The following is a 17,272-nucleotide window of genomic DNA, read 5'->3' as shown; positions in this document are numbered from 1 at the left end:
ATATTTCTGTTTCTACAATATAACAGTGGAAAAAAAATTGTCATGCACTTCCATTACAGCACTTTCCTTTTTGTTGAGTGTCGTTTGGCTATATCGAACATGAGTTAAAATCTACATCCTGTACAACACTGTAAAATGGTTATCAAGTCGTTTGTTATTATTTATCATTACCGGAACGAGCTGACGATGATCCGAGAGGTCCTCTTCAGGAAGCATGTTCCAGTTCGGTGGTGCTGATAATTCAGTAGTGCTAGATACACGTTCTAATTTAGGCTGGTTAGGTATTTGGCCTCCTCGTTTTCTTAAAAGAAAATAGAACAATCAATAAAATGTTCCAAATGGTAATTCTATTATCCTGTAACGATGTATGAATTCATGCACTTACCATTTTTATGAGGATCTAACTGTCCTCGTTAGGTTCAGTATTGCAAAACAACAAAAATTAAACCACGTATTATGTCGACCCTGTATATTTAGACCCTAAATTACAATAGATATATTATAGCAAGCAGATGAATCGTAGTCGCAATAATAATGTGAATCCCTGTATAAAACTTTACAAATATATAGAGGATATTCAAGCTATTTTGTCTATAAGTACAGGATTTATTTTCATCAAGTGGTATGAAAATTAATATCTTAAGGTGTTATTTTTACCGTACAGTTCTTAAAAGTTCTCCTTTGGTTTGTGTATTTGCTGAATAAAGAAAAAAAGTAGTCCGTCAAGACACCAATGAAAGCACTGAAAATATGTTTCACTGCCGAAAAATAAATTACAGTGCAAATACGGAAAATTTAAAATACGCATTTTTTCATCAATATATTTCAATATTTCATTTATAAGTATAAAATAAACTTCTCTATATTTACATGCAAATCCGCATTGAATCACTTTATCGATATTGTCTGATGTTCACAACGAAAAGATTATGATCAGGATTATTTTAATTGGTTTATGAAACTAAAAATAACTGTATTTGGCTAGAATAAAATGGTACATTAACAAAATGTCAAACAAATACTGATTTGCAAAGAAACAATCCTATTTTGGAAAAAAATTCGACAAATACAAAAAAATATGGATCAATTTTAGGGTCAGGATCAAATTTTGATCAACTGTAAAATGTCCATATCTTGTAAAAATAATAATAAATTAATTTAGAATTTTATTAACACTCGATTTTAAAATTAATTAATTTCGATTTTAAGTCCAATTTTATCAATTTTACATCAAATATTTAATCTAAGAGGATAAACAATGAAAGATATTCGAGTCTTTTAGTTTTTTCCTGATCTTTAAATCTTACTGAACTCGGGGCCAGATGGTTAACTCATTACTCTACTGCACATAAACTTAATTTAATTGAAAATTATATTTAATTAAAAATTATACTACCAGTAAAATAAACGTTTTCATTGAAAAGAACAATGCATGAAAATCCTTCTGATTATAAAATAGTTACATTTTGTCCTATAACATAACTGATGCATCATTTTTATAATTAAAAGTCCTATGACCTCCTTTTTGGATGAAACTTCCAATTCTTTAATTACAAAATATCAAAAAATGAAGCAAATTATGGGAAATTGAAGGGATGAAAATTTAGACTCTTTTTCAAATTTCCATAGAATATTAGTCGTACAAACAGATCAATTCTGGGTCTATTGACAGCGGCAACTTTATTGCCGTCATAACAATAACAAATTTATTTTAATAAATAAAAGATCATTCTAAAATCCTAATTACGTTCCTTACCTTTGTGTTTGTCTTGTTTTCCTTTCCTCTGCCTCCTTCTCACTAACAAATACAGGTCTACGACAAATTTCAACTTCAGGTGCCGGGTTATCATTTACTTGCATCATTTTTGAAAAGTCGATAATACTTCCAATTTCTCGAAGGGGAAACTGTCCATCTGGGTTGTTAATAAAAGCTTGTTCAATATCACCTTTCTCTATTTCCCCAACCTTAAATGAACCAGTATTTAGAATAAAGGTATTTATGTGCATATATTGGCCAATAAGCGGAATAACTGTGTACTAGTATGAGAAGAACAATACAACTACAGTTCATGAAGTGAAAAATGGGCAAATTTTATTATGCTATTAGAACAATACATAACAGAAAATATTTTATCTAGCTATAAAAATATATTTGGAAACAATAGAAGCCGCGCATCATTAATCTTACGTCGTAATAATGTTAGCAAATATGTATACTTTTTTATTCAAGAATTCTTAAAATACATTATGGAAATCTGCATCCGGAGCAAATTTCTACATGCATGAAAAAGTTATTTTATTGCCTTTATTTTATCTGACTCGTTCCGTTGCGTATCAGACAGACATATTTCTTTTGTTGCTGTTTGTTTTCATTTTCATAAGTTATTTCATTTACCCTGTTTGAAATTTCTTTGTCATAAGAAAATAGGCAGGACGATCAGCACTTCAGGTTGCTGTTGTACTAAAATATTTTTTATTTCGTAGTGTATTAAATTGATATTATGTTCAACATTCAAATGATTTCAGGTTATTTTCCGTTGACAAACAAAGGGTAATCTTTTTAATCATTCTTACCGTATCGCTGTAGTTCATCCATCCACCATTTTCATTCTTCCAATACCACATCCAGTTTGTTGCCCAAAGCTGTCGCTCTAATTCTACAGACGATGGTGTAGACAGTCGATTAACTACAAATATCTGTCCCTCAAAGTCTGTGCCAATCATCGTTTTAAAATCAATGTTTATGTTTACCCTAAATATTGAGATAAAGATATGATGAACAAACAGAACTTTAACGAAAGAAGTAGTTTTCTATATTCATGTCATTAATTAAGTGAATGTGCTTTTAACAAAATTCAAGTTAGAATCTTAAGAGCTCGTCAAATGTCGTAGACTTAAAATATTATACACTAAGAAGACATTCGAGAACTGAATTGAAGTCCAAAAATTAAACTTGAACCTTTGTGATATTTGAAACGTTGTAAGTGTTCTTGTTCACTTATAGAATTCAAAGCGGCTATTTTAACATGCAAGTATAAATAGAAAGGAAATTTATCGGGAAAAAATAGAGAAATAAGGTATCCCTAAATAATTAACGTCCGAAACGGCAGTATGACAAATGTTGAAGGCAAAGTTTAATTAAAGTACACTTATATCTTGATTATTAAATATTTTTGGTAATGTTTCAACTTCAAATGTACAAATAGAATTAAGGAAATATAATGAAATACCCTTGTTCAGTTACAAGTCTGTAAACCTCGTTAGCTGGATCACAGAATGCTCTCTCTGTTTCAACGTTTTCATGCTGATACAGTGGAGTCCATTCCTTTGCAGACAAAAGCTTCCATCGCCACTGATACGGGAGGTCGCAATGAACATTGGGACAGAAATTCCATTTGCATATTCCGCGCAGGTTAAATATGCATACCTTTTTCCTTGAAACCTTTGCTGGTTTTCTGCTATGTGTTGCAACTGGGTTTTAAATATACAAATGAAAATAACAGTAAGTAAACACGTACCTGTATATGGACTGGGAAACACAAATGTTTTAAGAATAAATGGTCAGAGATATAGAAAACATTATCTACAGCTCTGGTTTGATGAATATACGGAGGTAATGACAGTGTTTGCAACCTAGCATTAAGTCAACTTTGTTTTTTTTATTACTTTTTTTCATATTATATTAAGTAAATGTTAACAAATTTTATTTGTTTTATATACTAGTTATTATTTTTAAAGTAGGAATTTATTTAGAAAACAGATATGCAAACTGAATTCAGTGTTTTTTAATGTTTCAGTCGACCTTTAGCTTCACATCCAGCAGTGATATTGCCTTTTCGATTTTCTCTATTTAATGCTGCTTGAAAATCAGCCAAAATGTCCTTCGGTTTTCTTTTGGTATTTATGCCATATTTTTCGAGATTTGCTTTCACTTCTGGTTCAAGAATATCATGGCTTTTGTTGCAACCCCTACCAGCCTCACATTTGCCGTCAATATAACTCTTGCACATATGTATGTATGAACAAGAGCCCGCTGTCTCGCATCCACGGCCGTTGTAATTGTAACAGATTTTAGGAGCCGACTTCTTTTTTCCATCGGCATCTGTATAAAATATAATACAATAATTTTTACTGTCTGGTCTAAGTTTACTTTGCTTCCTAGGGATCACTTTGTATCAGGATTTTTAATTTTTTTACTTGTTGCAAATTCCTATATTGAAAATGTAAATTGAAACTATTCACTAACTGTACTACAAAGACATGCTAAAATATATTCATATGTTGATAGGGTTGGTTTGATTAATATACGGAGTTAATGCCAATGTTTGCAACTTAGCATTAAGTCAACTTTGTATTTTTATTACTTTCTTTCATATCATATTAAGTAAATGTTAACAAATTGTATTTGTTTTATATACTAGTTATTATTTTTAAAGTAGGAATTTAATTATAAAACAGATATGCAAACTAAATTCTATGTTATCTTATGTTTCAATTGACCTTTTGCTCCACATCCAGCAGTGATATTGCCTTTTCGATTTTCTCCATTTAATGCTGCTTGAAAATCAGCCAAAATGTCCTTCGGTTTTCTTTTCGTATTTATGCCATGTTTTTCGAGATTTGCTTTCACTGCTGGTTCAAGAATATCATGGCTTTTGTTGCATCCCCTTCCAGCCTCACATTTGCCGTCAATATAACTCTTGCACATATGTATGTATGAACAAGAGCCCGCTTTCTCGCATCCACGGCCGTTGTAATTGTAACATATTTTAGGAGCCGACTTCTTATTTCCATCGGCATCTGTATTAAATATAACACAATATAATTCTTACTCACTAGTCTAAGTTGACTTTGCTTCCGAGGGATCACTTTTTCTCCAGATTTTTAAACTTATTAAAAGTTCCTATATTTAAGATGAAAACTGAAACTATTCACTTACTGCACTACAAAGCCATGCTAAAATATATTAATATGTTGATAGGGTTGGACAAACTATGTGAATATTGTCCCTATTGTTTGTCTTCCATTATTATCTTAATATTCTTTATCTGAATACATGTATACATGCTTGTTGAAAATGATCTTTCACTAGCGTAGTTTACAGTTGATAGAATAAATCAAGGTTTCAGTTAGTAACTCAATAACAAAGATAATATAAATATTTGCTTATAATGTATAGGTTGGTGATTCACTTATAATAAAAGTAGCTATGACCTAAAGTACTCATCAATGATTCGTTATACATTCATATTGTGAAGTTAACCTATATTTCATAAGTAACACAATTGCATTATTTGTATTTACTCTTACCATTGACTTGTTTCCTGTCGTCAGTTTTTACTTCATCAGTTTCTGATCTTAAAGCTGCCCTTAATTCAGCAAGAAGATCTCCCGGTTTTTGTTTAGTATTCATGCCATGTTGTTCTAGTTTACTTTTCACTGCAAGCTGAAGGATATTGTGACTTTTAGCGCAACCCTTTCCTGCTTCACACTTACTGTATATATAATCCCTACACATGTGTATGCGAGGACACGATTCAGAATTTTCACATCCACTGTTGTTGTATTTGAAGCAGATTGTTGGTTTTGGCGGTTTGTTGACACAATCCTGGGCTGAAAACATGGTAATTGATGAAGACGATTAAATTTTAAATAGAAAAGAAAGCGTGTTCGTTCGATGAGAAAACGGCAGCTTTATAAATAGGCCGCTTACTAAAGATGTGTTTAAGAGACAGTAGTCTCACTGCAAACATGCACCCGTCAACGGGAAACTGATCAACTACTATATCCAGACAGAAATAAGAAAACTATAGGTATGCTATAATAAGAAGTAATTAACAAATAAGGTTCTGACTGAAAATCAATTTCACGTTCAATTGATCTTTACCTTTTGAATTCTCTCTTTCTCTTTGTCTTTTACCTTCGTTCACAGATGCTAGTAAGTCTGGAAAAATTTCTTTAGGTTTCCTTTTTACATCTATTCCATGTTTTTCCATGATGACTTTCACCTGCGGTTCGAGGATATTGTGACTTTTCTTGCACTCTTTTCCAGATTCGCATCTACCTTCTATATAATTTTTACACAGATGTAAAAATGGACAAGAATTTGCTATTTCACAGCCACCACCATTGTATTTGTAACATATCCCAACAAAAGATTTCTTTGGTGTTTTCTCAGAAGAAACTTTGGCTGAAATTGTTTTCGCAAAACAGATACAATATAATATACACCTAAAGACATGAAAGACAAGATCAACAAGGAAGGGTGGCGTATAAATGAATTTTTGTATGTGTGTCAAATTCTGACATATTTATATCTGACATGAAACAACTGTCATGCTTTGGAGTTTTAGTAGTAACAAAAATAGTCTTGTAATTTCATTTTCGATACAAGGCATTATGTAACATTATGTTTATGTACAAATTTAGAGGTTAGTAATACTAAACATTATAAATATTTATATATGAGCATATTATTATAATACGAGTAGTCATTTATTATCATTGATTTGCAGTAACAAGAACACATACGGAACAAGGTAATACGCCAAATTATCAAAGAGATATACATATATAAAAATAAACAGTAGTGTTTTTGATAAAAAATTAAAATGTAAATGATACCATACAGTTCGGATAATATATGTATGTAACAATACGTTGAAAGTGAGTAATTTTATTATTCAATGTCCGTCATTATATTATCTTGTATTGTGAAATATACTGTATTGCTTAAGATGTAGTTATATTATGTGTCGGGTCAAGGGCTTATTAGCCTAGACTGTTGATGTTTATTTGTGGATTTTGAAAAAAAAGAATACTTCTTCCACTGTACAAGTAATACAATAGAAAGCAACCATGAAAAAAGTATTCCATTCATGTATAATTGGGATAACAATAAGAGAAGAATATATTAATATAATATATAAGTCCTTATATGGAAGACATCATAAAGTATATGCCAATATATCACAAACGCGGATAATATTTCGGATATACATAACAGGTTGAATAACTTTGTAATGTTTCAGGTTACGTTTGTAAAGAAAGAAAAATCAATACTTATACAAAAACACTTGCAGAAAGCATGTTGATGAAAATGTTATAAACATGTGCCTTACTATAAAGGAGCCGATAAACAAATTGTACCAGAGTTATTATAGTTGTTTATATATGTACAGAAATTATTCGTGTGATGATATAAAGTTGCTATGCTAAAGGCGTGATTATAAAGTACTGTAACAAAAAATCTATATGAGAAAGAGCAGTCTAAAAATTTAGATTGTTAGATGCTAAAGTATAATGAAGAATGCTGAAGGGTTCTGAAGCCAGTACATGTTATAATTGTAACTTGTAGTTGTAATCAAATGGATTTTTGAGGTGTATTAAGGCCATAATCACGCTGATTACTTTTTTTTATATCAACCTGATGAAGATTTTAATACCGTAATAGATACTTTGATGGTGAAAAATATACAATTTAGTAACAAGGAAGAAATAAAAGTGTATAAAAAGTAAAACCCTCTGGGGAAATCAGCAGGTTCAGATTTCTTATTAATGATTTTATAAATATGGTTCTTGTTCAGTTCACTCATTTTGTAAATATTATAAACACTCTTATTTTATGATATAATTTATTTACTTGAGCAGTTACTTTCCGGCACAATTGATTAAAATATTCTTTGCAATTTATGAAGCAATGAAGAAAATATATTTATTAGTTCTTAACTTTTAGGGGGACATTCATTTTGTAAATACATGTAAATTGTGAGTGCTATCGAAGTTGTTACTGCCAGATGTATGCATACTGCAAATTTCATTTTGAACCTACCTTTCGGCTTTGTTTTCGAATCATCATTGTTCTGTCCTTTACTTTCTTTAACAGCTGTTTGCAAGTCTCGTAGAATTTCTTTGAACTTTCTATTAACATCTATTCCATGTTTTGTCATAATGGCTTTTACCTGAGGCTCGAGGATATTGTGGCTTTTGTTGCATTCCTTTCCAGATTCGCATCGACTTTCTATGTAACTTTTACACAGATGTAGAAATTGACAAGTATCGCCCTTTTCACAACAATCTCCATTGTACTTGTTACAAATCTGAATAGAACCTTTCTTCGGCGAAGCGGCTCGGTCTTGAATAGTTTAAGCAACATATAAAATGGGCAGATGTTTCAAAATCATCTACCTTTATTATGAAGTTTTTCAGAGCCGATAAATAGTACAATAAAAAGTGTTTATATTTTGCCGCATAAAAATGTTTAATGCTTGAGTAAATATCTAATTGGAAGAAAACTTATTTCACAGTATTGCGGTTATGTTACAAGCTGTTAATTTATTCTCATGTCGTCATACGAATGCGTGTATTCTAGATAAAATCAAAATAATTGTGTACCTTTCTGTTTTGTTTTCGAATCATCTTTACTCTGTCCTTTAAATTCTTTAACAGCAGCTTGCAAGTCTTGTAGAATTTCTTTAGTCTTCCTTTTTACATCTATTCCATGTTTTTCCATGATGGCTTTTACCTGAGGTTGTTGAAAATTGTGACTTTTGCTGCATTCCTTTCCAGATTCGCATCTGCTTTCTATATAACTTTTACACAGATGTAAAAATGGACAAGCATTACCTCTGTCACAACCATTGCTATTATATTTGTGACATATCTGCAGAGGGATATTTAGATCACCGACAGATCCTGAAATGCAATATATTTCTGTAAAAAGTGGACAATATTAATCTTATAACGATTGAGATTTCCTACCCTCTGTAATGTTTAATATCAGTTTATTTGCCCCGTAAGGTACGAATCCCTGGTAGATCAACGGTCACGCTTTTAGAAAAATATATTTGTGGTCAAATTTTGTAAATATTTATTTCAAATTTATCGGACAAATAGTGACTATATGTACCATTTCCAGGCCGCTATCTTGACGTCAAGATATAAGTCTGAATTCTTTTTAACAAAGAAGTAGAAGTACGAGTAGTTTCCAACTTTAAATAACAACTTATTATTAAGATGGACATAAGAAAACCATGCTTACTATGTACATTATCTGTTGGTGTAGGTGGTGTCACTGGGTCGGTACTTGTTTTGGGCTCAGCTGGTGTCTTTGTTGTAACAACTTTACCAACAGTATGTGCCGTAGTGTGTGCTTTAATAAGCGCAACAACAATCGTTGCTTCAAGGTCGTCAGTGACGTAGTCGCATCCGTCAAAAGGGCATTTTACAGCAGGCATTGTTTGATGTCTTTCGTCTAAAATATGATATTAAATCTCTTGTTAACATTTTTTAATGCACCGAATACAGACAACATATATCTTATAATATTAATAGCCAAATACATGCAGTTACACAAGCCATGTTAGATAATATACATTAAATCATTACTGTTAACACATAGTGTTATTTCTATGATATTTCTGTGATTATTTTCGACACTATCTTAATCCATCAAATTCAATCAATACAATTACCATGCCAATCAATTTACTTTACAGCCACGTATTCTCCTGAATAATTGTAATGGACTAACCATTGTCAATTCTAGGGATATCGTATGGTGGCCGATTTTTGCCATTTCATGTCTTCATGCCTTACCCCTCAAACGTGGAAGGCGTAGACACAATAAATTGACCAATTATCGTGTCTTTACCTTCTGCTTTTGGCGTCGCCGACACAAAGACACGGTATGTTTAGGCGAAATAATGATATTCTAACAGGCGAAGACACGAGATCTTTTTCCTTTTTCCTCAAAATACAAAAGGCTTAGACACGATGAATGGCCAATTTATCGTGTGTTTCACTTTCGGGGCGAAGACATGATGACACGAAGACTCGATAAATTGGCCAATTACCGTGTTTTCGGCTTTCGCATTTTGAGGCGAAGAAACGATGACACGACAAATATAGTCGCCGATTCAAAGATTTTACACGCCGACACGATAATTTTACAGAAAAAGATCTCGTGTATATTGTTATTGCTCCTTAAACATATCTTTTCTTCGTGCCGGCGCCCCCAAAAGTCGCCTTCGAGTTTTGAGGGGCGAACACACAAAGACTTGAAATGGTAGAATTCAGCCACCATAATATCAAGATGACAATTTGAAATTAGTCAGGCAAGATGTACTAGTTGGCCTGGTTTTACATCGGTGGCAAAGGCTTATCACTCAGTTTTGGTGCGGTTCAAGCAGTTTAAAGCCGCACATAACTTTGGTATTTATTGATACTCCGTATCCAATAGTTTGATCAAGTTTATCATATACAATTACATGTAATGGTTTTTATATGTACTATGCTTGCATATTAATCAATGAATTATTTCAAATTTAGGTTAGGTAAATTCTTATTTTTTTTATAATCCTAGTAAAACTATATTAAACAAATCTGAAGTTACTGATCAGTTTGCACTATACAATATTAAACTGTCAACCAATATGAAATCACACACCTTGAGATGAAAATTTACAAATGGTTAAAATGTTTAATAAAACATTGTGCTGCAACTTGTACCGTATTTTATTTTCTTTACGCTCAATAGATGCTTTATATAGTTGTAGAAGGCTATCATGTATGACAAATACCTAAGCTCTTACCTAAACATTTTCCGAGAAAAAGATCTTAAAGTAAACCATTTTCTCAAAACATGTACAATTATATGTTTCAAAAGTGGTTCCGGGTAGCATCATGGCATTTTGTATCCAGGACATTATTTACATATCATTTGTAGATAGCCTATAAGCCTTAATAATATATGGCTAAGTTTTGAACCATCACTTTTCAGATAAAAAGCCTATAAGACTTAGTATTTTTCTAAAGTTAGTTTATTTGTATCCTACATTAACAATAGAGTGGACATGATAGTCATAATGCACGTCAAATATCTTAGCTCTTGGCTTGATAGTTGAACCTAGTCACATTTCTTTTTCGAGACTTCATTCTTACATTCTATTTCTATCTCCTGACACTTTAGTACAAGTGCATCAGACTAGATCTTTTTATATCATTTAGTAGGGCGTATTGAATCAGCGGTTGAACTTTGCAAAAGATATCTGAGTGAGTTTACTAAACCGTCATTCGAGAGAGATTTAAAAGAAAAAAGAAACGGTGTTTTATACGTCAAAGTTAAAAATGTTTCTCCAGAAATAGAGTAATTTCTTTTGTGCTACCTTCCAAAAGAAAAATAACACTAACAGTCTAGATATGTGTGCCAAATTATTTCAAAATCCTTCAATGCATGACAAAGTTACAGTCTGTACATGATTTTTGTGTAAGTGGGGACACACGGACAGACGGACATGAGCCTTAGTCGCGACACATTGTCTTGATGTGGTAGACATTTGTGCCAAGTGATTTTAAAATCCTTCCATGCATTTCAAGTACAGTCCGGACAGGAATGTGTTTCTTCAAACTCTTCTCGAGAGAATGAGTACCTTCAAGATATAAGTGTGACCTTGATGTTGAAGGTAGGGACATATGGGTCTTTGTCGCAACATGTCGTCTTGATATGGTAGACATTTATGCCTAGTTATTTTAAAATTCTTCTATATATGACAAAGTTACAGCCCGGACACGAATGTGTGTACCTATAAACGCTTATTGTGCTAAAGTGAACTTCAAAATGGTAATGAAACCTTGACCTTTGACGCGACACATCGTCTTGATGTGGTACACATTTGTGCCAAGTTATTTTAAAATCCCTCAATGTATGACAAAGTGAAAGTCCGGACACGAATGAAGTGGCACAGACGGACAGAAAGGCGGTGCGATTATATTATGCCTCCCTTCGGGGACATAAAAACGCTGAATGTTAAAATGACAACAAACAATTTAGCTCTTTATGGAGAAACCGGAAGTTATCCTCTTATGATATATAGAAACTACGGATTTTTAAGTACTGGTTTCAACTTATGAATAGTTTTAACACAAACCAAATACTATATACGCTTTATATTGATCATGAAATGTTAAAAGGGTGTGAAAATGGCAAAACAAACTGGTTAACAAACGTCAGAATACTACTTCAAGAATCTGGCTACCCCGACGTTTGGTTATTTCGAGACTCGATCATCAATGTTTCCGTATTTCTTGAAATTAGTTAAAATAGTTACGTTTAAAGGATATACATTTACCTGTGGAAAGAAGGCGTGCAAAGTTCGAGTGCACTAATGTTATTCTATTCAAGGAAATTAAAGAACGTTTTGAATTGCCTCCATATTTATTAATTTTAGACAATCAAAATTATAAGCATGCCCTCACAAAGCTAAGACATTTATCTCATAAGTTAAATATTGAAAAGAGGAGACAGAGATATTAGTTGGGAGAAGGAAAGTGTTAAATGTGTTCAAAAAATGACTTGGAAGATGAATTTCATTATGTGCTTGCATGCGACGCTTATAAAATTTAAGGAAAAAATGTGTGTAAGAAATATGCACACAAAGACCTAGTATGTTTAAATTCATAAGTTTGTTAAAAAGCGGGGAAAATACATTCTACATAGACCTTCCATTTTTATTGCGAAGCCTTTTCAATTAAGATATTTTAACACAAATATTCAAAATTAAACATCATTATACAGATGTGTACTCTTTCATGCGCAACAAATTAAAACAAATTAAATACATTTATATTTAATCGTTATGTTGTTTATAATTCAATCCATGATTTTTAACGAAATAGACTTTATTTTCCTTTGAATGACAAAGATATACATTCGTTATACATTATTACATTATCTAAAGTTACAGTGTTTTTCGGAAAAAGTCCGTCTGAGTTAGTAAAATTTACAGGGACGAACTGAATATAAGTTTGATTTCCATTGGTCGTTTTAAAATCACAAACTGAAATCATCTTATTGGCCATTCTAAATTGGCCATTAGTTAAAAAATAAAAAAGATTTTTCTGAAATGCAAAACGTCTAAAATTTAAAATAATCAAAAGAAGTTTCGGAATAGAATTTCTCGGATATTTTTTCCCTCCCATTTAACATTTTACAACATTTTACACTGCTTAAAAAATTTGGTGTGACACATGTGATTTAGGTTAACATATACAAGGTCAGGGTCACTTCAGATGATAAGATATAGAGATTTTGTACAGAGCATATCTCCTACACATATGGAGGGATTCTAATAAAATTTCATAGCAGTGTCATGCGCATGAACCAGGTCTCTATGTCAAAGGTCAAGGTCACACTCAGTGGTCATTGAAAAACGCTAGTCCATCGCAAAACTTCTACATGCATAAAATGATTTCAATACAACTTAGCACAAATGTTCAAAATTGTAAGGCGGAATGTCGCGTGCAAAAGCTAAGGTCAAGGTCACATATAGGAGTCAAAGTACAGATAAAATATGAAAATGTTTATTCGGACCATTTAGTCATCATTTATTGGGGGATTGGAACACCAATGGTCATTATCATGACAACTGGTGTGAAACATATAATTTAGGTTAATATATGCAAGGTCAAGGTCACTAAAGATGATCAAATATAGAAATTGTGTCCAGAGCATATCTCCCCCGTGCATTGTTGGATTTTAATGAAACTTCATAGAATTGTTCACCGCTATGACAAGCAGTGTCATGTGCATGAACCAGGTCTCTAGGTTAAAGGTTAATGTCACACTTTGAGGTCATTGAAAAATGTTTCTGCATTCATCGGGGGACTTTAATGTAACTTGGCACAAATTTTCACCATTGTGAGGCTTATTACGCACACAATCCAGGTCCCTGCTACCAAAGTCAAGGTCACATAGAGAAGTCAAAGATTGTGTACGGAGACCATTAAGTTATTTATTAATTAATGGATTGTAACACAAATGATAATTATCATTACTACAAGTGTGGCACATGTAATTTAGGTTAATATTTGCAAGGTCAATGTCACTAAAGATGATAAGATATCCAGATATTTTCCAGATATTGCCCATAGAAAATCTTCTAAATGCATAACTATCATGCCCACATCTCTTTCAAATTTTGCAACAATGTTGTCCTTGTTTACCCAAAAATACTAATAATAATCATTTCATTAGAATTAAACACTTTTTTTCTTTACACAAGGGATCTGAGACATACTTAAAATATAAAAAGAAGAAAAAAAAGAAAGAAAAAAAGGTTGACTCCTCAGATCCAAATGCAGCTGCCAGTAATTTTATTCTATCTAAATACTCTTTAAAGCGGAGGTAGTGCATTACGGGGATCATACCTTAATTTATACGTCAATGTAAGGTATTCATACCGAAACAGTTTCATTTAGAAACTTTAAGAGTAGTATATGGGTCTCTTTTAGCGTCACGACTGCGCATGCGCGGCGGCCATTTTGTTTGATATTAATAGTAACACATTTACATAGAAGAAATGACCTTACTACACATGCGCGGCGGCCGTGTTGAATAACAGACGCGCGGCGGCCATTTTGGATTCTTTTTTAAGAATGACATCATCACGTTATAAATAGAAATAAAAAATGTTTCCCGGAAGTATACGGAGCTGACTTGTATACACGATCTTAGGGCTTGAATCGCGGACATTGAAGGTCATGTCCACGGCCCTAGACGGAGAGATAAATAAATATCATCATTTATAAAAGAAATGTCAGTAAATAAATACCTGCTTAACATTTTGATTAATAAAAGAGTAGAATCAAAAGGGAAAAAATACAAATAGCTTATGTTTTTTAATATGGTCAAAAAAATAATATACATTGAATAAAAATAGTACTTGTTTTCTTCTAGGTGGTCCGAAACCAAATGACACAAATCATTAGTGTATTATTTTTAAATGCTCTGATCACGAGTGTAAAGTCGCCACAATGTATGGCGTGTGTTTATTTAGGGACGTAAACACTAACAATGGCCTATTGAAATGTTAAAGTTAATCCCTTTAAAGAAGCCACTCGGTCTGGCGTATGTTTATTTAGGGACGGATATGCGGACAATGCTCCATTCAACTGTCAAAATTTATCCGTCTAAAGTAAAAGCAGGTAAGCAATAAGCTTTTGAAGTATCAGTTTACCACTGGGGTATAATTTTAAACATATTTTGGAAAAGAAATGCCAACATGTTTTGAAAACTGATCATCACGAATGTGCAAAATAATAAAAAAAACAACTATTATTAATGGTAACTAAAACCGAACAAAAATACAATAGAAAAAGCGTTTTTCGTCTTTTGTGCAACACTTTACGATATACATTTTGATTTTTTCGCATCAAATGATAGACCTGACAGAATGCTTCAAAATAAACCCTAGGTTCTCGATTCGATTTTTAGCCGTTTTCGAGTAATGGCCAATTAGCGGTTTTTAAACCATTTTTTTAACATATTTTGGAAAAGAAATGCCAACATGTTTTGGAAACTGATCATCACGAATGTGCAAATTAATAAAAAAACAACTATTATTAATGGTAACTATAACCGAACAAAAATACAATAGGAAAAGCGTTTTTCGTCTTTTGTGCAACACTTTACGATATACATTTTGATTTGTTCGCATCAAATGATAGACCTGACAGAATGCTTCAAAATAAACCCTAGGTTCTCGATTCGATTTTTAGCCGTTTTCGAGTAATGGCCAATTAGCGGTTTTTAAACCATTTTTTTAAACAAATTTCGAAAAGAAATGCCAACATGTTTTGAAAACTGATCATCACGAATGTGCAAAATAATAAAAAAAAACTATTATTAATGGTAACTAAAACCGAACAAAAATACAATAGAAAAAGCGTTTTTCGTCTTTTGTGCAACACTTTACGATATACATTTTGATTTTTTCGCATCAAATGATAGACCTGACAGAATGCTTCAAAATAAACCCTAGGTTCTCGATTCGATTTTTAGCCGTTTTCGAGTAATGGCCAATTAGCGGTTTTTAAACCATTTTTTTAAAGTTCATAAAACCCTTAGATTTATATGCCGTTTGAAAGATCTCTGCCAGTAGATACAGAAAATGTATTATTATATGGATCTATCTATTACTATTTCTGAGATAGGAGAGTCTCAATATGGCAGACAAAATCACTCATGCGGAAAAACGCGCGAAACTTTTTCGTTTATGAACAAATCATAGTCATGTTTGGTATCAAATGAAGGTCTTGACGAGTACATTCAGACGCTGGCGATAGTAAAGTTCATACTGGAAGTCAAAATCACTCATACGTAAAAAATATATATTTTGGTTACTAGAGCAACCGAATTCGATATGATTTTAAATTGTTGACTACCAATTGAAAGAACAGTTCAATACCTTTAATTTACACCCCCATTGTCGATTCGATTTTCAACTGTTACAGAGTTATTACGTAACAGCGATTTTTAAACCCAAATTTTCAAAGTTTACAAAACCCTTTAATTTATATACCGTTAAAAAGATATCGATGAATAGATTCAGAAAAATGTATAGGTTTATGGGTCTATCATTATGGGTTACTGAGATATTACAGATATAGACTTAGTGTATTTTAACCACCGATGTTAGATAAAGCGTTATTGCACTAAATGGTTTGAAAATATTCAAACGAGTGTGGCGTCCTTATTTATAGGTCGATTTTATCCATCTTGGTATCAAATTAAAGGTATTCAAGAGTACTTTCAGACGCTGTTGATAGTAAAGTTCATACTGGAAGTCAAAATCACTCATGCGTACGAGGGATGATCAAAAATAAACCGGACTGTGACTGACAATTGAAGAATTTTCATCCTATCACTTATTGTTATATATCATACTTAATCGGAAAACAATACCTGTAAACTGATGCTATATCTTATCTGATAACGCAAATGGCTTGTCCGTAACAGCGAATTCAAAAACCATGGTAACGCACACCCGGCGCAGTGCGTAAATTCGCCTTGACATCAGGCGCTTTATGCTGCGTGTATTTTACAATATGGCACATTTAGATTTCAAAATACACCAAAACGTCATGAACCATATCTTTGACGTTGTCAGTAAAAATGACTTCATTTAAACCATACTTATATTTACAATCACAATTCAAACGTCACAATGTTAACGAAATACTCGCGTTAAAACTATGTCGTCGGAATGTCTCGAAAATCGATCATTAGGAAAAATTTGTCAAAAGTAAGACGAGAAATGTTTAAAAAGTAGAAAAAGATTATGGCTATCAAGGGAAAAGTTCCAGAAAGCCACAGCATATTTTTTGATAAGCATAAAGGATTAAGAAAAGGATAATAGAGAAATAGAAAACAAGTAAGGGTGAGACAGAAAAAGGAAATTTTCAAGGACGTTGGTGACGTCAATCGCAAAGACGT

General features: G+C 32.4%; 1 protein-coding gene across 5 annotated transcripts in view; it reads right to left on the bottom strand.

The window, feature by feature from the left end:
• LOC132758239 (protein mono-ADP-ribosyltransferase PARP12-like) overlaps positions 1–17,272 on the bottom strand; it is a 110,175-nt gene that overhangs the window by 88,784 nt on the left and 4,119 nt on the right. For 2 of the 5 annotated variants that reach the window (XM_060749794.1, XM_060749793.1), the window contains exons 2-12: positions 9,041–9,253; positions 8,395–8,694; positions 7,832–8,134; positions 5,888–6,190; positions 5,311–5,613; positions 4,501–4,800; positions 3,803–4,102; positions 3,231–3,471; positions 2,575–2,752; positions 1,757–1,965; positions 172–301 (exon numbers count right to left, since the gene is read on the bottom strand). In XM_060749794.1, coding sequence (XP_060605777.1) covers positions 172–301; positions 1,757–1,965; positions 2,575–2,752; positions 3,231–3,471; positions 3,803–4,102; positions 4,501–4,800; positions 5,311–5,613; positions 5,888–6,190; positions 7,832–8,134; positions 8,395–8,694; positions 9,041–9,236 — 2,763 coding nt within the window. In that variant the 5' untranslated portion in view covers positions 9,237–9,253. The remainder of the gene's footprint in view (positions 1–171; positions 302–1,756; positions 1,966–2,574; positions 2,753–3,230; positions 3,472–3,802; positions 4,103–4,500; positions 4,801–5,310; positions 5,614–5,887; positions 6,191–7,831; positions 8,135–8,394; positions 8,695–9,040; positions 9,254–17,272) is intronic. The other 3 variants (XM_060749791.1, XM_060749792.1, XM_060749795.1) reach the window with 2 other exon arrangements.

Source organism: Ruditapes philippinarum, unplaced genomic scaffold (genome assembly GCF_026571515.1).
Source record: "Ruditapes philippinarum isolate M1 unplaced genomic scaffold, ASM2657151v2 ctg152_1_1_1_1, whole genome shotgun sequence".
NCBI lineage: Eukaryota > Metazoa > Mollusca > Bivalvia > Venerida > Veneridae > Ruditapes > Ruditapes philippinarum.
This window is presented reverse-complemented; position numbering and strand designations above follow the sequence as displayed.